Here is a 22,996-nt window from a genome sequence, read left to right as displayed (position 1 = left end):
AATAGGAATTTTTTTTTTTTTTGCGAGTAAATAATTTTAAAGTTCAGATTACGGCCTTAATGATAAATAAACCAACCTAATGCTTCCGAGTAATAAGAAATAAAACACGCTAAGGCATATCTGGTGTTGTGCCGGTTGCCACTGTTCTCCGTACGCGGAAAAAAATAAAAATGGCCCGTGCCCATCGTGTTTGTTCTCGTGTTTTCATTAAAGTTGACCAGTTTTTTGATAGTGAGTTTTATTACTTTATAAAAAATCTATTTTCCATTATGGACTTTAAAAATTAAAAAAAAAAAAAGAAAACCTTTTATTTTTTATTTTTATGGTTCTGTTTACTAACAAACAGAGCACAACCTTATACCCTCAATCTCAAACCCTATTCTCATCCTCTATTCCATGGCAAACAGCGCTTCAAGCCTCCTGGTATACAAAAGACGAAAAGGAACTTCAAAGTGGACGGAGGAAAAACAAGAAGACGAACACAATGAGCAAAGCATTGACAGAATCAACGATCTTCCAGATGGTATATTGCACCACATACTCTCCTTCTTACCTGTCAAATCCGTTGCACAAACCAGTGTTTTATCTATGGACATCCATTCCTATCCTCAACTTCACCGAGGATTGTTTTCGCATTAACAAGATTTCTGTTGGGAAAGTTATTGATCAAACAACTAGAGCAAAGAAAATCATAACCACAGTATTGAGACGCCGCCATGCAAACTCTAATATAAAGGTTATTCGGTTCAGGGGTGTTATGACGTCTTCTTGTTTGGTTGATTGCATTTGTCAGATGCTGAAGTGTAGGGTTGAAGAACTTGTACTCCAAGTCGGCTCTTTTGGCAGGTTTGATTTGCCACTCTGTGTATTTACGTGTGATTCATTAAGGAGTCTCACTTTGGAAGCCTCTCACTTTGGCAGGTCTGGGTTTGGCTTTCCATGTTCTAATGTTGGCGCTATGAGTGGTCTCCGTTCACTTCACACCTTGTCTCTAATTTGTGTAGAATTCTTGGATAGTGATTTGGTTGTAGATTTATTTTCTGGTTCTGCATTCCCTTCTCTGGTGAAATTGACTATAGGAATCTGTAATGGAATCACCCATCTCAAACTCAGCTGTTCCATCCTCAAAGATGTGAAAGTTTTCGCAATGGACATAAACAGCCTTGACATCTCTGGAATGAGACTGGAAAATTTGGAAGTAGGAGATTCTTTCTTCAAGTGCAACAATGGAAGCTCGGTCAACATTTTTGCCCCGAATCTTCAAACTTTTCATTGGGCATATAATGCCATTACTGAGAAATGTTCGATCCAGAATTTTCCAACCCTGAGAACATCTGTCATAGCTAGGAAAGTGGACATCTGTCATTTTTGGTACCATGTATGTACTTAAGAAAGAAAAAAAAAAAAAAAAAAAAAGTGTCCTAGCTAGGAGCTATGTAAAGAGGTATTAATTAGTTTGATTTTATTACCAACCCGCCAGCCTATTCATTTGGGATAAATACTTTACAAATTCCTTATTGAATTAGGGACTAGCTAGTAAACACTTTGCCAGGTCTACTTCTGGCAATTTGATACATATTCTACTGGCTGGTGCCAAATGTGCTGTATTATATATAGACTAGTCTGGCTGGCACTGATGCTTGATAGTTGGTGTCTTTGGGGCAGCCTTAATTCAGAATTTATTTGGTAACTGGTATTTTGTGCAGATGGTGCAGAAGATCGAGCAGTATTTTCAAATGAAAGTCTATCGGTCTTTTTTTTATGTAAGCTTATGTTTCTGTCTCATATGGAATAATTATTTTCTTGTAACAGGACGTACTTTAATTATAAATGGGAAGGCTGTGGAATAGTTTGCTAATGCTTGGAAAGGGTCTTTGGATTTGTTTGATGCTACTATTTTGGGTTTGGTCTATATATCGTCTCCTTCTTTCTATCATCGCTGTCACTGAGTTGAAATATTACCATTTCCTCGACATCTTCTTCTCTTTTCTCGATCACGACCTTATGGGCCTCTAGCTTGGACTTTGTTATTGAACCTTTGTGTCTGGATGGGGCATGGCGAATGATTGATTCTATTGGGCCATGAAGGATGATTGATTTTATGTGGATGTGGACTTATTTTATTTATGCAGATTCTTTCAAAAATATATTTCGATGCTGGCCTACCATATTCATTCGTGAAACTTAAGAACTTGAAAATTAATACTGGTTTGGAAAAATGTGTAATCCCAGGCATAGCATGCTTATTCAAGAGCTCTCCCATAGTCCACAGTCTCAGAATTTCTATACACCATCGAGAAGATAATGCATGATGTGAGTTTTGGCTTATTTCTACTTTTTTTTTTTAATTTTACTTAATTAGGTCTTGTAGTATATATATCTAAATTGTGCACCTTGAGATTTCCAAAAAATGTCATTCTTTTATAAAGGTTTTGACACTACACACACATTTACAGTTTGAATGAACATCTGCCTAACAATGTATTTAAAATTTACTTACAGAAATGGAACAACGTTTTGTTGGATGATTCCCATTGCACTGAAGAGCAATATTGGGAAAGTCAAGCTCCGACTTTGATCGAGTGGCTTCCTAAGCCATCTAAAGGTAGTTAACATCGTTGATTGGAACAGACATGCATAAGATCAATGAGAGTGTGATTAATTTCACAAGGTTTTTGCTTGCACATGGGAGAGACTTGCAAGAAATAATTTTTAGTAATTTGAATGCCAAAAATCAATCTCTTTTGACGGATAAGATTGAATTAATCGAGGGATTCCCCCGGGCGTCTGTAGATGTCAAAATCTCATTCACTTCTGATGATTGGTTTTCTTAAATGTTATTGAATCTACAGGATGAAGTTAAATGCTTGCTTTTATAGTACCGTATGTACTTTCGAAAAATAAAAAGTGTCTTAGGTTTAGCTTGAGATTGCTGTGAGAAAAAAAAGCTGTGAAGTAAAACAGTTGTGAAGTAAAATAGTTGAGTAATTAGTAAACTATATTTTCAAAAGTGCTGTGAGTACAAAAAACAGTATGAAAGTATTTGGTAAATTGTAATGTAAAACTGCTGGGGCTATTTATAATTACTAAAATAAGGATATTATGGGTAAAATAAAATTTTCATTGTTACTGTGATTCATTGCAGCTTTCAAAAACACTTACAAACTTGCTTTCTATTTTTGCTGTGAAGAGTTGAGAATTGTGCAACAAAACACTTTTTCATTTTTTTACCAAACACCAAAACTGCTGTGGGTGATTGAGAATTGTCATCCACAGCAGTTTTTGGGTTCTCCACAACAATCCCAAACGGGCCTTAGTAGCTATCTAAATTCTAAAGAGGTATTAATTAGTTCGCTTTTAATTTTATTGCCAACGCTTTAGTCTTTTCCAGCCCTAAGGAAAGTGGTCTACTTGAGGCAATTTGATTACATGTTTAAAATAAAAAATAAAGGGGAGATAGAGCATGAGAATTGAGAAAGACAGGTAAGTTTCGGAAGAAAGAGATTTCCTCTCGCTTCATTATTATATAATTTATATAAGAATTTATTAATTCAAAATTATTAATTAGAGTTAGTTTAGAGGGCACATGTCACCTTAAGAATAAAATGGCGATACTCACCACTTTTAGATATGGTGAGCAAATTTGCACTCATTTGTATACCTATTTTCATCTCACTATATGCCTCTTTCTCACCTCACACATTTTTTTTTTTTTCTAATTTCTCAAAACACATCCCCAAAATAATTAAAATACCCTTATTTACAACTTTTGTTAATTTGAGAACATCAATTTTTCAAGAATTGTATTAACAACCGGCAATGAATCACCCTTAGGAAAAGATGACCTATGGGCTATGGCACACTCTAAGCCATCTCATAATTTCTTATAATTTGTTACTTTTAAGGGCTTAAGAGCTCATGAATTACTCAAAGAATACAAGTTTGATTTGTTACCTTCAAAGACATATACAACTAAATTGCGGACAATTCATGGTTGGGTCTGTAGTTATAGTTGCAGCTACAGTTGCCAATCATTTATAAGACACCTTGAATTTTAATATTTGTAGGGTTGATTAGAATTTTTTTAGTGTGTTTTAAGTATATTTTAGAGAATTTATTAGTTTACGATTTGAAGTTAGTATATTTTATAAAGGATATATAGAGTATAAATACAAACATCTACGGTTGTAGTTACGTGTGCATGTTGTGGGTGGCGTGTGTTGATAGTGGAGCAGAGAAGGTGCTTCCCAGGAGGGAGAGGTCGTCCTTTTGTTCAGAGAACCGTCCCCTCTCACACGTTCCTCGTCCTACGCACGTTAACACCCATCGCCAAATCCTAACCCCAACTCAAGCACATACTGCAAATCCGCTCAAAGCTTGAAGCCAAATCTCGAACCCACTTCAGGTACTCTTTTGAGGCTTTTCTTTTTCTTATATCCTCCTCCATTGTTATCCCCCTTTTGATCAGTCAACTCCCTCCTACAGTCCTACTTTACAATTGCTTTTCATCAACTGCTAAGATTTTCTGAATTTTATTAATTATAACTAATGTTTTTTAATTATTCAACTTATTTACCTTTCTTTTTTCTCTTTGGTGGAAGTAGTGAAGAGTAAGATACTAATGCATGTAGTTTTAGGATAATGTTTCCTCTTTGCTGTTTCTGAACAAGTTGATGATTGAACTTCACTGGAAGGCCATTCAAGTATCAATTTTTGGCTAAAGTTGCATTTTAATTCTAAACAAAATAAAAAATAGGGGTATTTTTTATTTTTATGAAGATAGGGGTAAATTTTGGCTGTTTTCTTTTTGCAATTTCCTCAAAATTTGGTATATTACTTAAGTTTTTTGAAATGTATGTACCTCGTGATGAAAATGTTTTAGTGTCTTTTGATAACTTTTCTAATTGTAAGCAAATTAGTTCATGTTAGTGCAATGTTGAACTATTAATACTTCAATTAGTTAGATTAAGGTGTGGTGTGATGAATTGTATGAAATGCAAGATATTATGATAACAATTTCTTTGTTTAGCCCTGATGGAGGCACCTTTACCACCTAAGTTTAAGACGCCAAAAATCGAGGCTTACTCGGGTGAGGGAGACTGTGTTGAGCAAGAAGATGAGACACCAGTACCTTTACCCTTCACTAGAGAAGTTGTTGAGGCCCCTTTACCACTCAATTTCAAGATGCCAAAAATGGAGGCATACTCTGGTGTGGGAGACCCTATTGAGCACCTTCAAGTCTTTCGTTCTTGGATGGACCTGCAAGGCGTGTCCGAAGCATTTATGTGCCGAGCTTTTCCCCTGACCTTGACCGGTGCAGCACGGAAGTGGTTCATGTCCTGGCTGAGTCCTGGCTCCATTGGTTCTTTCACCCAGCTTTACAAATCATTCATCAGCCATTTCATTATGGGAGTAGCTGCTTGTGATTTTAATTACCAAGCTGTTGAGTCTCCCTTCACTAGACAAGTCCTTGAGGCACCTTTACCCCCCAATTTTAAGATGCCACAAATCAAGGCTTACTCTGGTGAGCTGGGGGAGGGGGACCATACAGAGCATCTCTATACCATTCGCTATTGGATGTCATTATATGCTGTGCCCGGAGCAATTGCGTGCCGGACTTTCTCAATGACCTTGTCAGGGGCAGCTCAGAAGTGGTTCTGGAGGCTGAGACCGGGTTCTATTGGTTCTTTCACTCAGCTTAGCAAATCATTTACCTCTCAGTTTACGAGTCCATTGAATGACAAGAAACCTGTGTTGCACTTACTTTCAGTCAAGCAGGGGAGGGATGAACCTTTAAAGGACTTCATGGTGCGCTTCAATAATGAGGCCATGGCTTACGGTGATGAGGAGGCGGCAGTTATTAGGGCTATGATTTCAGGTCTGCATACTAACCAGGAGACTGTATCTGGTATATTAATTCGAGAACTATTGCTTGTTGTTGCAAAGGAGCCTCCCAAGTCATACACTGATCTACTAGAGACATCTTGTAAATATTCCAATGGTTTTGAGCGAATGGTTGATGATATTATAAGGAGAAGGCATGCTGAACAAGGAGAATCCAGCAGGTCAAGGAATAGGAGGAACAGGTCAAGGAATAAGAGGAAACGAAGCATGTCAGCAAATGAATATTGATGTTGGAAGAAGATTCGTGGACTAACGGAATTCCACCCAAGTTTGTTTTTCGAAGTTCATGTTGCATGCATATGCATTATGGAACTAAAGTCTATCATGTCAGGTTTAAGTAAGAGTGTTATGTTCTGTGATCTCATTTTGTTTGATTGAAAAATTAGCATTATCACTTTGTCTAATTGATGTCATCTGAATTAACCTCATGGATACTAACACTACTATAATTCAATGATTTTTGTGATCTCTTGGATCAATCAGTGCTCCAGTGATTTCAATGATTTGGTGTTAGTGGTTTCATAGGACAAGGCATTGTTTTCTTGTAAGTTTGTTATTACCATACTATGTTCATAATGTATGCAGTATACACATATAAGTATGTAACCTTGCAGGTCAAGTGAGAGATTGCAATTAGCATACTCACATTATTGGTGTTATTTATTGGAAATATTTCAAATAGAGGGCCTTGCAAGGGCTATAGATAAACAGAGGAAATATGTTGCACCTGCAGACCATCAGAGTATTTCTAGATTGAAATGGTACCCAGTGTACCGAAAATCTTGCAATATATGATCTGAATCATGTGCCCTTTAAGCTCTGTTTGAAATTTAGGAAGGTTTTCTTGACTTTTAATTACATGTTCTCAGGCCTCCCTCTCTAAACTTTGTGTTTCAACTTTCAACTGGAAGGAAATGGAAGTATGGAGATGGCAAGATTTTTCATGGAGTCTGTATGATTCATGAGAGTGAAAGTATCTATTTATTGACATGCACCATGTGAAATTTTTCTTTTTGTTTACAAGAAAACTTTTTTTGATTTTTAAAATTAAGTAGAACGAAAGCTAAGATTCAAGATTAGAAAAGTAAGGTGTTCATATTCAGGAAGGAGGAACCGATGCTCTAATTTGTCTTATTGTTTGTTCTAATTGTAGAAACTGCAATTTTACACTAAAATTACTGTAAGTGGGAGGGTTCTAGAATTTCATGCTTTGTAAAAGCTCCGAATGCAATAATGCTTCAAATGAAAGTGCCTAAAAAAATTTTATTCCTTTGAAATAGAAGTCTCTCATCTAATGACTAATGTTTTTGGTATTAATACTATGCATGTATCCAAAACAACGTGATTTCGAGAACACAAGTAGAGAATCTGAATCTCATACTTATGGGCCAAAATGCTCAATACAACTGAGATGACTTCCAAACTTTAAACATGATAGAAAAATTTCCTTTAAAATTCTAACCTCAAATAATTTTTTTTGACTCAATGACGGATAAATCTAAATGAGAGGAATAATGCACAAAGTAATCCACTTCTTTAATTATAAAAATAAGATAGACTAGGCACCTGTATGTGTGAAAAAAATAAAAATTAATTGACCAATATTATGTAACATGAAATAGTTACAATATTATTGAATTTTAGTTAAAATTTTAAAAGTCATAAGACTTTAATCAGTAAATTATAAAATTAAAGAACCTAAATGGAAGTCTCTCTTAAAAAACACAATTCACTTTATTTAGACTATTAAAAGCCTCATCTAAAGGCAAAAGCATGGGCATTGCTATGTAGACTTTTGGACTAAATCTTGCCTTTAGACAAGCATTTAGCATAGCAATGCACATTTAGCATAGCATAGCATTTAGCATAGCAATGCACATGCTTTTGCCTTTAGATGAGTTTTTTAATAGTCCGATCGAATAAAGCTTTTTGACATCTATTTATTTTTAATGGGAATATGGATAGCCCCAAAAATAAGATTGGCTGGGACAAGGAATCCCATCCCCCAACCCTAACCTCAAGAGTCAGGGCGAAACTGCAAATCCATCTCCTCAGTCCGCCAAAAGCTTCGAGCCAAATCTCGAACCCCGCCATTTTTGTTTCTTAAGAGGAAGTAGTGAACAGTGACTGAGATATCTAAGTTATCCACGTAGTTTTAGGATGATGTTTCCTCTTTGGCATTTGTGAACAAGTTCGTGATTAAACTTCATTTTAATAATGCATTACTTAAATCTTTTTATGAAAGTTGATGAAACTTTTTCTAATTTATTATGCATGTTCTATTTTCAAGAGGGTCACCACTATACATGGTTGAGTGAGAACAGATGAATCATAAAAGATGTAGTCATCTGCCCAACGGTTTATTTTAATCATTTTATCTAGGTTGTGTCTAATTGTAATTAGTTCAGCCTTGGGGATCGATAGCCCAAGTGGTAAGGGTGGGTTGAGTAATGGGTTAAGATTATGATAGGTTTAGGATTCGATTCCCTCAAATGAAACCCAAAATAAAGTTGTAATTAGCTCTAACCGATAGACATGTTATGTGAAATTCTGCCCAAAAGAAAGATTATAAGCAATTCTGTTAATGGTAATGTAGTATTTAACTAATTAGTTGAGTTAGATTGAAGCTATTGTGTTGCTTGTATTCGTGAAATGGAATGGAATTGATCTTGTGCAAAAAGTCCTACAACTATTAATAATTACTTGTGTGCTAAGTTTTAAGAAATGCAAGACAACCACTCTTTCGTTTCGCATGGTTTTTAAGTTAATCTTTCGACTCTGCCAGTCCATAATGGGGGAAGTTGAGTCTCCCTTCACTAGAGGAGTCCTTACAGCACCTTTTCTATCTGAGCTTGAGATGCCATAAATCGAGCCTTACTCTGGTGTGGGGGACCCTACTGAGCATCTTGAATTCTTTTGTTCTTGGATGGAGATGCAAGGTGCATCAGGAGCAGTTATGTATCGAGCTTTTTCACTGACCTTGACAGGTGTAGCTTAGAACTGGTTCATGAAGCTCAAACCAAGGTCTATAGGTTCCTTTACTCAGCTCAGCAAATCATTCATCAAACAGTTTATCAAAGTAGATGAAGTTGAGTCTCCCTTCACTATAAAAGTCCTAAGGGCAACTCTACCACCTAATTTTAAGATGCCGCAAATAAAGGTTTACTCTGGTGAGGGGGACCCTAGAGAGCATCTCAAGACCTTTTGTTCTTGGATGGAGCTGTATGTTGTGTCAAATGCAATTATGTGCCGGGCTTTCTCATTGACATTGACGGGTGCTGCTCGGGAGTGGTTCTGGAGGTTGAAACCTAAATCTTTTAGTTCTTTTACTCAGCTCAGTGATTCATTTATCAGTCAGTTTATGAAAGAATCCTACTGCAAGAAACCTTCAATGGACTTGTTCTTAATCAAGCAAGGGGAAAATGAATCTTTGAAGGACTTCATTCTGCGTTTCAATACTCAGGCCATGCAGATCAAGGGTTGCCTTGATTTCACAGCGCCTGCAGCTATGAGGTGTACGTGGTCTGCAGTTTAACAAATTCAAGGATTCCCTGACAAAGAGCCTTCCAAATTCATACACAGACTGTTTTGATTTAGGATTTTGTATATATATGTCATAGTCCCAAGGAGTCAAAGTTGTTGGTTTGCAAGGGTACGTAATTATTATCTTGAATGCTCATTATGATTTTGAGTTACTTCCAATAGACATATAAAATCTCTTTCTTGCTTTAAGAGGTCTATATGCATTAACCTGAAATTTTTTCAGGCAGAAGGAAGCAGCATATGGTATGGATATATTTTAAGGTAAGGGAGCAAGATTTGCATATATTGTTGTATTGGATGCCGATATTTGCTGCTTGATAGCAATTATATGGCAGTGATTTATGTATGAGATAAAGCAATTGTTACCTGTGAATTTTGATTTGAATATTTTTTTTCAAGCATCATATCTTGGTAGACTCTCTGCATTATCTCATACATATATAAAGATCTTGTTGCATGCCTATGCTTAGTGGAAAGTCTCATGTTTGGTTCAAATAAGTGTGTAATGTTCTGCGATCACATTCTGTTGATAAGTTATGATATGTTATGTTGATGATTATGATACTCTTAATACATATATAATATATGCATGGGATCGTCATTACGGATTAATTATAGAATTACTAACGTCATCTAAATGAGCTCACTGATTCATGTCAGCGGAGGTACATATACTGACAGTCTGACACTACAGTGATTCAATGATGTTTATGATTTCTTGGATCCATGAGTGGTCCAATGATTTCCATGATTTGGTATTAGTGGTTTCATCGGACAGAATTAATTCTGAGAGATGCAATATTTTCCTGGAAGTGTTATGAGTAACTGAGTTATGACCATATATATTATCTTTTATTTCTGTGAAGTGTGTGTGTTCTTAGCATATTCACATTGTTGGTACTATTTATTGGAATGTCTTCAAATAGAGGGCCTTGCAACTTGGAAGGACTGTAGGTAATTAAACAAAGGACTGCACCGGCCAGCTGCAGGCCATCACAGTATTTTCAGATTGAAATGGTGGCCGGTTTACTGAAAATCTTGCAATATATGATCTGAGTCATGTTCCCTTTAAGCACCCTTTGAAAGGAAGGTTTTTTACTATTAGCCACATGTTATTTTGTATGATTGTACTTGTGATAAATTCACACCCATCATCGCAATGTTTTCTATTTTGATGTAAAAGATTTATAGACGAAGTTAATAATTTGAATAGTATATACAACGCATTTCCCTTCGGATTGAAGAAAGGAATTCGTACAGCTCTAATGAAAAACATAAATAAAGCTAATACAAACATTAGAAATTGCATAATATTGTCCAACTCATAGGAATATAAAAAGTGATTTTAGTGTCAAAACGAGTGGTTTGGAGAGAGTCATTGACATTAGAGAGTAGAGAGTCTTCTTTTGTAAAATAACACAATGTGAAATTCCCTTATAAGAGTACCATGTACCACTGTAACAATTCAATGTGAGATCTCATTTAGGCCAAATACAGCATTCTCTCTCTCTCATAATGTGTGGCCTAAAATTCTTTACAAGATCATAATTACTTGCCAATGCCAACTTAAATCAAAAACAGGAAAGAATTTGGAAATGCATGGAAGATCGATGGAAAATTTGCTACTTTTGCTCCAAAACCAATTAAATGTGGCGAGATGTGATGGGAATAAAAGGAGTATTGATTCAAAGGCTCACATCACAATCTTACCAATAATGATATATAAAAGAATTAACACAATCAGCACATATTCCATGCAGTACTGAGAAAATGAGTAACAAATGCATGACAAAAAATCTGGACGTACGCAAACCAACATTCTTTTATTTTGACAACAATATATGTAATAACTAATAAGAGCCAAGAGGATCCTAAAAATTATTGATAATAGACATGCCACCAACACAAGTGCGACAAAAATACATTCTTTTATTTTGATAACGATGTATGTGAATGTGAGAGGATCATATATCAGTGATATTACACATGTCATCAGGACAATAAAGTTTGATATTACACATGTCTTCAGGACAATAAAGTTTAGAGGACAATCGATCATGATATGGTTTTATTTTGACAACAACATATGTAATAACTAATAAGAGCCAAGAGGATCCTAAAAAATATTGATAATAGACATGCCACCAACACAAGTGCAACAAACAGACATTCTTTTATTTTGATAACGATGTATGTGAATGTGAGAGGATCATACATCAAGGATATTACACATGTCATCAGGACAATAAAGTTTGATATATACGACTTATCTTGCACAACACGTATATGGATCTCACTACTATATAATGTACCTTATATACATATTGTGAGATAAAGACCATGCACATAGGAGAGGTCCATTATAAGGGGCACAAAAACGGATATTGTTAAATGGAAAAGTTAGAGTATTCATCTCAAAACAGTTTGATTATAGATGGAGAGACTTATATCTTATATATTGTTATGCAAGACTCAGACTTTTCGATTTAGAATTCTATATCCTCCAACATGCCACTCTCACACGCAGTTGAATTAAATTAAGGGAGACTTAGAGTTTAGTCCATTTTATGCATCTTTCTTGGACTAAGACCGGTAGTGATTTAGGATTTTTAATTAAGTCTTTTTATTTTTCTTTTTTGACGGCTTTATGTTATGTTTTAACTCCAAGATTTTGGGCAGACCAAAATCTCGGAGTTAAAACTTAACATGCAGCCTCTACAAAGCTCATTCTACACCCTAATAGGGGGAAATATCCTTCAAATAGGGGGAAATACTCTTCAAATCGGGGAAAGACTTTATTATTAATTAAAAAGATTTTTTTATAAATTAAAAGGACTTTATTATGAATTAAAATTATTTTCTTATAAATTATTATGAATTAAAAGGATTTTCTTATAAATTTTAAAACACCTCCGGTCTCCATCTAAAAACTGTTTTTCTAAAGGACCTAAGCGTAATTATCCCTTGAATTAAATATGTTAATCAATTATATTGGATGATATGTAGCACATGCATGCGGCTGAATCGGTTAGGCCCAACTTAGGAATAAATTTTTTGCTTTGATATTATGCTAGAATTAGAATATCTAGTCCAAAACTAATCGGTAATAAATGAAGAGACTAGCTCATGATGATATATATTATTAATTTATTATGCAAGCTTATAAACTCTCAATGTGAGATTCTATTTTCAACACGCCCTCTCACACATGGTATGGCTGAGCTAAACACGTTGACAAATTATACCGAGTAAAAGGGAGCATTTGTTGGCCTGAAACGTGAATTGTTTGCTCCTGATAATGTGTAAAAGTTAGACCCAATATCTAACTTCATAACCAGTTGGAAATGAGTGAATAGAAACAAGATATTAATATTGTTATGCACGATTACAAACTCTCGATCTGAGAATTTATTCTCAATTTTATTACAAATGCCTAGAAAAAAAATATTCATATCCTAAGAACAGAAACATTGACATATATTCTTATATATTAATGTGGAAAATATAACGGATTTTGGAATTATAATCAATTATCAAATCACATCCATAATTGCGTACTCAAATAAAAGATTCATTTTGATTTTTGATCGAACTCTTGGGGCATACTAATACAGTCATCATTAGTTGTTGCTATAATTATGAGACGAATGTTAATTATTACTGATCTTGATTCTATGAATCAACTCATGAGGAATTTGAAAGCTTTCTTAGCTCGAAAGGGGATCCGAATTTTTTAGAATTTATTGATCATCAAATTGGTCTTTATTTGAGAACACGACTTAAAAACAGTACTGCTCTAGAAAGAGCACAGAAAGCATCCTGAAGATAATTAACTAGTTGCCATTTTGCAATGGATTGATTCATTTGACAACTTTGAGACTGTAAATATATATGGATGGAAGATGACCGGCCACATAATGGAGAACGCCATTTCCCATATCATAAAACCCAACTATAGAGATGGATTTTGATTATGAATGGTGTAATTGTTGGGATATGTGACTCGATACAAGTCATGAAGTGTGAATGCATGAAATTAATTTCATGTCAAAAAGGTGGTTAATTTAGTAGTCACATAAGTTGGGTGATCTACTACCTACTACTACATTAATGTCTTATGAAATAAACCTCAGCACTTGATAATTTTTAAATTTGACTAAATTTTGTATGTGTTGGATGTAAATGGTTAAGTTAAGAACGATTAGTGTGCCTCATTCTTTTCCCCCTTCCTCTCTCACCTTTGACATCTCTCTTGTCACTTCTCTTTCCAATTTCTTCTTCTTCTTTTTTTATTTTTTATTTTTTTGTTACAAAGGGAGGCCAAAGAAAGAGGCCTAGAGGAGGGAGGGGGGATCGAAACCCAGTGAGGTGGGGGCAGCACAACTGCTTGGCCAATTGGCGTACCCCAAGCCCTCTCTCTTTCCAATTTCTTCGCTATCAATCTTTAATTACTATAAATAAATAATTAAAAAACACAAAATTGTTGTAAATATATTGTTATATGTGGCTATTCTTGTAATTAGTTGTAGGGGCATACTAGTAAATATTCTAAACCTAGTAAACCCTACCTCTATATAAGGATATTTATAAGATGAATAAGATGACGACTGATATATTCTCTCTGCCTCCTCTTTTCTACAAACCCTAATTTATACATACTTTTACAACACGTTATCAGCACGAGAAGCTCTTTGGATTGTGGATCGCCAAACAAAAGAGGATCATCATTCAATCTGTTCTTCAATCAAGTAGGTTTTATAAAATAATTTTATGTTCATGGTTATTTAACCTTGATTGATTGAAAAATCCCCATGAAGCATGAACCCTAAATCTATGTGATTGATTTATTTGGGATTATATATTTTATTCATGTATTTGAGTTGAATGATTAAAATAAAAAGAAGAAATTTATTTGGGTGATCGGAAACCACCCGCGCGCCTCGCTGCCTCGCGCTTCGCTGCCAGCAGCAGCAGAGCCTCGCGCGCACAGCAGCCCAGCAGCTTTGCTGCATCGCAACAGCAGCGCCTCCTCGCGCGCATAGCAGCCTTGCTGCATCGCAGCAGCCTCGCGCTGCCAGCCCTCTTGCACCAGAAGCCTTGCTGTAGCCCAGCAGCGCAGCCCAGCCCAGCAGTGCAGAAGCGCGGCCCAGCCCAGCAATGTAGCACGGCCCAGCCCAGCGGGCCTGTGCAGCCCAGGCCAGCAGCCTTGCAGCGGCCCAGTAGGCCCACTCCCACGCTGCCAGCCCAGCAGGCAGCCCAGCAGGCCCACCATGCCGCTGCCACGTCAGCTGCCACATGGACGCCCCGCAGGCAGCCACCAAACTGCCACGTCAGCTCCACGCATGCGCCACCAAGCTGCCACGTCAGCGCCACGCATGCGCCACTCTCACGCTGACACATGGCAAGCCTCCTGAAACTTTGTAAAAAGGAGATGTTAATTCTTGTCATGCCTGGGGTTTGAACTCAGGACCTCTTGGGTACCAAGAGTGCACCTTAACCACTGTGCTGCTGATAGTTTATTGTTAGTATGCAAACCGTTTAATATATATACCTTAAATGTCAGAAACTTTTATTCAAATAATTTTGTGATATTTTTCTGTTCTACTTGGGTATATGAATATTTTACTTGTTTAAATTTTTGCACTAGAATATATGTGTAGAAATTGCAGGTAATTAATGAACCAGTAGTTCATACATAAATATTGAACCTGTAGCTTCAATAATGCCGTATAAGGAACCTGAAGTTTCCTTCATAAATTCACCATACATGATAAAACCAGTAGATTTTACATGTCTATACCATGTTATAGAACTTGAAGTTCTTATTTATTGCTTATCGATGTTATTGCCCGAAGCACTAATTATAATTATTTGTTCCTTTCAACCAAAGAATGTCAAATCTCAACAAGCTTGATTTTGTCGCTTTGGAAGTTTCCGGAAGAAACTATCTAAAGTGGACTCAAGATGTTAAGCTTCATTTGACTGCCAAGAAGATGAGATCGACAATCAATGCAGACAATGTTGTCGCAGAATCTCTTAAGGCAAGTGCCATGATCTTCATTAGGAAGCATATGGAGGAAGCACTTCAAGTTGAGTACCTCGCTGAAGAGGATCCACGAGCTCTTTGGGTTGCTCTGGAAGAGCGGTTTGACCATCAAAAGACCATTTTCTTGCCTGAAGCAAGACATGATTGGCAGAACATCCGTCTCCAGGATTTCAAATCCATGAATGAGTATAATTCGGAGATCTGCCGGATCCGGTCGCTCCTCAAATTTTGTAGGGAGGAGCTCACCGAAGCTGACCTATTGGAGAAGACTTTCTCCACCTTCCCTGCCTCTTGTTTGGTCCTGCAGCAACAATACAGGGAGATGAATTTTACCAAGTTCTCGGCATTGATCACCACTCTGTTGCTCGCTGAAAAGAACAACAACTTATTAATGAGAAATGATCAAGCCTGACCTGTCGGTACTAAAGCAGCACCATTGCCTGAAGCAAACGCTGTTGCTTATCGCGATTCAAACCGCGAAAGAGGATACCGAGGTCATAGAAAGGGCACAAAGTCTGACCGCCCGAGATATGGAAGGAAAGGTTCTCAGAGGAATGGCCCGTATGACCGAGGCCAAGGCCCACGTGGTAGGAACCACGGTCCCTCGGCCCTAAGAACTCGAAATGAGAGGAACACTGGTCCGGCCCGTCGCCACCAGAATCAGAATCAGAATGATCTCTGTTACCGATGTGGAGGAACTGATCACTGGTCCCGCACCTGCCGTGCATCAGCGCAAGCTGTAAATGAGTATCACGCCAGTCGCGGAACTCGAGAGACCAACCTCGTTGAGGAATCATTTCCTATGGATACCACCTTAGAGATCACTGATTTTCAGGCTGAATCTGGACACTTCGAGAACTAAAAACTCGATGACATGGATATGATCAGCACTTGTGTCGTATTTATTTTCTGAATAATGTTTTTCTTATTCAGATTATTTTGGTGATTTATGATTTGGATTATTTGTTTTGGAAATTTGGTTATGCTCGAATATTATTTAATTCAATCAAGTTATTTTCATACATGTGATCTATTGAATTAAATTTATGAATAAGCATGTTTAGTGTGGAAGTTTGTTGTCTGGCAGACAGTGCTACTACGCATACCATACTTCAAGATCAGAAGTATTTTTCAAGCTTATTGCTTACTCATACCTCTGTGACAACCATATCAGGCCAATCCAACCTGATAGAGGGTCATGGCAAAGCTCATTTTTATGTTGTCCAATGGTACTGAATTACCATTAATGAGGCCTTATATTCTCCAAGTTCCAGAAGAACGTTGTTGAGTTATAAGGATATTCGAGCCAACGGTTATCACGTTGAAACCACTGAGGAAAATGGAGTGGAATATCTTTGCATAACCTCCAATTTGTATGGCCAGAAGCGTACATTGGAGAAATCGAAATGTCTCTCGAGCGGTCTTACATGACCACTATTTGATCGATTGAGGCCAATCACATAGTTAACCAGAAGTTAACTAATTCGAGCAGTTTCTTTCTATGGCATGACCGGTTGGGATACCCAGGTCAAAGTATGATGCGCCGTATCCTCAATTCATCACACGGGCATCCCCTTACTAATAAGGATCTTGTGTTTAGTGACACATTATGCCAAACTTGCTCGCTCAGAAAGTTGAATACTAGACCATCATATGCAAAGACTAGTAAAGACTCCATCCTTTTCCTGCAAATGATACAAGGGAATATTTGTGGACTTATCCAACCACCATGCGGACCATTTAAATATTTTATGGTTTTGGTTGATGCATCGACAAAGTGATCACATGTTACACTATTGTCCACAAGAAACGCTGCTTTTGCTAAACTTCTCGCCCAGAAGGCTCACCACACGGATTATCCTATAAAGTCCAGAAGATTTGATAATGCCGGAGAGTTTACATCGAAAACTTTCGATGATTATTGCATGCCCCTTGGGATTAATGTTGAACATCGAGTTCCCCATGTTCACACCCAGAATGGTCTCGCAGAAGCGTTCATTAAAAGATTACAAATGATCGCACGAACCTTGGTTATGCGCACCAAGCTTCCAATTTCTGCGTGGGGCTATGCAATCTTGCATGCAGCCATGTTGGTCCGGTTGAGGTCCACTGCTACCTAACCTTACTCCGCGTTACAGCTGGTGACTGGGTACGAACTTGACGTTTCGTACTTACGCGTATTTGGGTATGCAGTTTACGTGCCAGTTGCGCCGCTACAACGTACCAAAATGGGTCCTCAACGAACGATGGGCATATATGTCGATTATGAATCCCCATCCACTATACGCTTTTTAGAGCCCTTGACAGGCGATCTCTTTACCGCTAGATTTGCGGATTGTCACTTTGATGAGACAGTCTTCCGCTGTTAGGGGGAGATATGAACGTCACCGTTCCTGAAGAACGACGTGAATTGACGTGGAATGTCCCCACTATGTCTCATCTCGATCCCCGAACCGCACAATGTGATAGTGAAGTGCGGAGAATTCTAGATCTACAGAGTATAACTCATAATATGCCAGACGCATTCTCTGATCTAGCTAAAGTGACGAGATCACATATACCTGCTGCAAATGTGCCTGCAAGGATATCCGTCCCCGAAGGACGTGTCGTCCTAGGAGGACGTGTCGTCCCAGATGGACGAGGTACAACAATAGTGGCTAACCAGTCATATGTCCCTGCCCAGAAGTGAGGTTGACCACTAGGTTTGATGGACTCTTATCCCTGGAAGAGGATACATTTGGCACAAACGAGTCCCCTTGACATCGCGATCTCAATCGATCTATCTCACGAAATATTTCCGGATTATGGGTCCGTCCCAGAAGAGACGGCGTTGGGGGACGCTCCAACGTTTGAACCCACTCCCGAGAACATAGAGATCTCTATAAATTATGCATGCTTAAGTGAGCTCTGGAATCGAAACGAGATTATCATCGATGATTTATTTGTATTCGCGGTAGCTACCGAAATCATAACTAGCGATGACATCGAACCTCACTCCGTTGATGAATGTCAACGTCGAGACGACTGGCCAAAATGGAAAGAAGCAATCCAGGTCGAATTAGATTCCTTGACAAAGAGAAAGGTGTTTGGGCCTGTCGTTCCTACACCTTCCCCATGTTAAACCTGTAGAATTTAAATGGGTATTTGTAAGGAAGCGTAATGAGAAAAACGAGATTGTGAGATACAAGGCTCGTCTAGTGGCGCAAAGATTTTCTCAACGCCCTGGGATTGATTACGAGGAAGAGTATTCTCCCGTAATGGACGTCATAACGTTCCACTACCTTATCAGTTTGGTAGTTTCCGAAAAACTGAGTATGCAGCTTATGGATGTGGTCACTGCTTATCTCTATGGGGATCTTGATACAGAGATATATATGAAAGTTCCCGAAGGACTTAAGACACCCGATGCAAATAGTTCCAGACCACGGAACACGCTCTCCATTAGTTTGAGGCGTTCACTTTATGGATTGAAACAATCCGGACGGAGGTGGTATAACCGTCTAAGTGAGTATTTGATCGGGATGGGATATGTGAATAATGATATATGCCCTTGCGTGTTTATTAAGAAAACAAGTTCTGGTTTCGCTATTGTAGCTGTTTATGTCGATGACATGAATCTAATTGGTACTCCTGAAGAGATCAAGGAAACAACTAAACACCTGAAGTTGAAATTCGAGATGAAAGATCTTGGGAGAACGAATTTCTGTCTCGGCCTGGAGCTCGAGCACCGTGCAGATGGAATTCTAGTCCATCAATCGAATTACATCCAGAAGATGTTAAGGCGCTTTAATGAGGATAAAGCGAAGCCTTCTAGCACGCCCATGATCGTCCGTAGTTTAAATCCTAAGAAGGATCCGTTTCGTTCTGCAGATGATAACGAAGAGATATTGGCACCAGAAGTCTCATATCTAAGTGCAATAGGCGCATTATTGTACTTGTCTCAATGTACTATACCATACATCTCATTTGCTGTGAACTTGTTAGCTAGATGTAGCTCTGCGCCAACACGCCGCCACTGAAATGGCATAAAAGACATTTTCCGCCACCTTAGAGGTACGACGGATATAGGCTTTTTCTATCCCTAGCTACGCATCAAGGAATGAATCGAACCCCCTCGATCCTCGGAATGATGCCCGCCTTTTGGATATGCTGACGCAGAGTATCTATCAGACCCGCATAAGGCGCGTTCTCAAACTGGTTATGTCTTTACCATTGAGAATACAACAATATCTTGGAGGTCTACGAAACAGACCTTTGTTGCTACCTCTTCGAATCATGCTGAGATTCTAGCCCTTCACGAAGCAGTTCGTGAATGTATATGGCTAAGAGCAGTTTCCAAGCATGTTCGAACTACGTGTGGGCTGAATTCCACCACTGATGAACCAACGATTATCTATGAGGATAATGCCGCTTGCATCCAGCAGATGAAGACAGATTTCATCAAAGGAGACAACACCAAGCATATTGTACCGAAGTTCTTCTTCAATCAACAGCAACAAGAGCATCAGATGATTGAAGTCAAGCAGATCCGATCTCAAGACAACTATGCAGACCTCTTTACCAAGTCACTGCCAAAGTCCACGTTCTTGATGCATGTTCGAGGTATTGGGTTGCGTAGATTGGCTGATTTACCTAGTATGTAGTCTTCAGGGGGAGTCGACATTAGGGGGAGTATCCTGAAGCATACTCGCTTGACCATCGTGTACTCTTTTGTCCTTCGTCCAGGGTTATTTTGTCCCACTGGGTTTTGTTACCTGGCAAGGTTTTAATGAGGCACATCTTGGCATGGTCACCCTACTCATACTACATCCTGAAGATGTGTTGATCTGATATATATGCATTTGCTCATCTTTTCCCTTCGACCACGGGTTTTTCCCATTGGGTTTACCGGGCAAGGTTTTGGTGTAGCAACTCTAATGCACCCCGCTCCCATAGACATACTATCTGCTCATGATCCAGAAGATATGACTTCACCTACTTTCGAGGTCCTGATGCGACTACTCCACACTCACGCGCGTTGCACTCTTTTTCCTTCGACCAGGGTTGTTTTTGTTCCCACAGGGTTTTTATTACTTGGCAAGGTTTTAACGAGGCAACTTAGAAGCGCATAGCAGAGACAACACTAATGACATGGAATATCCAAGGGGGAGTGTTGTAAATATATTATTATATGTGGCTATTCTTGTAATTAGTTGTAGGGGCATACTAGTAAATATTCTAAACCTAGTAAACCCTATCTCTATATAAGGATATTTATAAGATGAATAAGATGACGACTGATATATTCTCTCTGCCTCCTTTTTTCTACAAACCCTAATTTATACATACTTTTACAACAAAAATAACATTGTTACATTCTTAAGTACGTTACTCTTATTCTCTTCCATGATAAATACTAACCTTACACATTCTATATCATATCCTACCCTTATTGCTTGTTGAATATATTCATTACTTCTCCAATCCATGCATCAACTAATCTAATTACATTTGAAAAACTAACCTCTCTACTTGAAAGAAATATTAGTATGGTTCACAATTCCCAAATGTCTAGTCAATAGATGAGAACCTGCTTCTTGCCTATGCTATATGATTAATGCTTGTACTTTATCCATAAGATACATATAAGTTGAAGTTAATTAAATATTTAAAACCCCTTGATGTGATCTCCTGTAGATTAGACTTTTGTATGTGCATTACAGCTTTGCAAATGACACGAACAAACATAGTAATGTTTGAGCTGCATTAGCTATAAGCTAGTTTAGCTTTAAAAGTTGGAAAGCTCCAGCCTCCAAATTGTCTACATATATAATATTGCTCGGATATTTTTGTACAAAATTCAAAAAGTTCCAACTTAAACCATTGCATCCTTTAATAAATATACAACTAAAGAAGTGAATTAATTAATCTCCAATAAAAGAGTAGTGCCAAACAGCATATTATGGTCTGTTTTATACAAATGATCATCACAATTAGTATCAACCCATTTTTCTAATTGAAAATGATTCTTCTGTTGAGTGTGGGAAAAGGAAGGAGTTGACAAGGAAAAAGTTCTCCTCATATATATAATTTTCCATAAAGTAGGGAAAACTTGCCCCTATGCATGTTGACCTAGTAAAGGCATGAGATGCTGCCATTTACTACCGTTTGCCATGCCAGCAGTATTTTTAGAGATTTTAATTAGTCAACTATTTTAATATAGGATAAAAGATCGAGTTTGAGTCACCATCTTTTACTAATTGTTTTGGTGTTGATATTATGCTTTTGTCTAAGATTAGGTTGTTTTAGGTTTCTACATGATTATCTTTCTAATATAAAATTTAAATACACTTGAATCCAAAATGCTTAACTATTAAATCTCAAATTTAACAATATTGCTTTAGACATAAGCATGAGATTAGTACAAAAAAGACTAGTGGATCGGTAATTCTATTTAAAAGTGTTAACGTGAGTCATCATAGATGTGTATTGGTAAACATGTACGCATGGGTGACTGAATAGTTGATAGATGCAAAGTTCGTTGTAAGTCACTAGACCCCACAACCATCAATATATAGTATCAATCACTTGCGTGTTGATGAACGATTAACACTAGTTTTTCGATCTCAAATTTACTTTTGTTACATTTGCATGAGTTGTGTCATATATGTGTCATAGTATTAATCTAGCTAGGTGATGTAGGAGTGTAGTGAGAGCATCAAGCATGGTATATGAAAGGGAAGGATGTATTTAAAGGTTCAATTCTTAGTAATAGAATGCATGATTTCTCTTTATTAAGAAAAAAAAAATATAGGTACAACCCTCATCACCCTACAAAAAGAGAATTATTGAATGTGGGATTGGGGACATAATTAGAAGAAAAGTTTTCACAATGGTAAAGGGAAGAAAGAAAAGAAAAGAAAAGGTTAAACAAATTCAAAGCTAAGGCTTGGGAGATATTGGAAAGAAACCTTTTTGCATTTGCACATCACCATGTTGCATGAACTCTGCATCTTATAGGGTTGTGACCAAACATAGTGATGCATAATGGACCTTGGACCCTAATCTATTCTCTATGGAGCCCCTCTTTTTGAGTAATTGGTGGTTCTTTTTGTCAAAATTTATCCTGTGGAGCATGGCCAAAAAAAAAAAATCCTGTGGAGACCAGCATTTATTCCTCTGTGGCACCTTTTGAGTGAACAACCACAAAATAATTTATATAAAAATTGTTTAACAAAAAAATCAGAAAATAATATAAAATTGTATATGGGTAACAGCATTGAGGTCAAAGTAGCATTGGAAATATTTTAGTTCCAATTAAAATTTTTGGCTATAAGAAACTTGCAGGTTGCTTCAGTAAAAGGGGTTGCTAAAGCCTTTTAAACAAATCTCTAACATTAAAACTTAAATTTGACAAAAAAAAAAAAAAAAACATTAAAACATAAAAAAGTTAATATGATAAAAAGAATAGTTTTTGAAATTACCCCACCATTAGAATTATACAAATAAAAGCCTACATTTACA

General features: G+C 37.4%; 2 protein-coding genes across 2 annotated transcripts; both read left to right on the top strand.

The window, feature by feature from the left end:
• Positions 1–4,245: 4,245 nt before the first annotated feature.
• On the top strand, positions 4,246–6,360 carry LOC147287118 (uncharacterized). The gene is made up of 2 exons (XM_086242599.1): positions 4,246–4,405; positions 5,030–6,360. Exon 2 carries the CDS (start codon positions 5,035–5,037, stop codon positions 6,130–6,132), a length of 1,098 nt encoding a protein of 365 aa, XP_086098725.1. The 5' UTR covers positions 4,246–4,405; positions 5,030–5,034; the 3' UTR covers positions 6,133–6,360.
• An 8,978-nt stretch (positions 6,361–15,338) lies between these two features.
• Positions 15,339–16,107, top strand: LOC147287117 (uncharacterized). Its single transcript, XM_086240884.1, has 2 exons — positions 15,339–15,836; positions 15,925–16,107. The coding sequence occupies exons 1-2, from the start codon at positions 15,339–15,341 to the stop codon at positions 16,105–16,107; spliced, it is 681 nt and encodes a 226-aa protein (XP_086097010.1).
• Positions 16,108–22,996: the final 6,889 nt, after the last annotated feature.

This window comes from Dryas octopetala, chromosome 4 (assembly GCF_963921425.1).
Source record: "Dryas octopetala chromosome 4, drDryOcto1.1, whole genome shotgun sequence".
Classification (NCBI taxonomy): Eukaryota; Viridiplantae; Streptophyta; class Magnoliopsida; order Rosales; family Rosaceae; genus Dryas; species Dryas octopetala.
This window is presented reverse-complemented; position numbering and strand designations above follow the sequence as displayed.

Excerpts from the sequence above, each read along its gene's own strand:
- LOC147287118 (XM_086242599.1), top strand. The coding sequence starts at position 5,035 with ATGGAGGCACCTTTACCACCTAAGTTTAAGACGCCAAAAATCGAGGCT.
- LOC147287117 (XM_086240884.1), top strand. The coding sequence starts at position 15,339 with ATGTCAAATCTCAACAAGCTTGATTTTGTCGCTTTGGAAGTTTCCGGA. Across the intron at positions 15,837-15,924 it reads TGAATTTTACCAAGTTCTCG|CACCATTGCCTGAAGCAAAC; the intron begins GCATTGATCACC and ends GTACTAAAGCAG.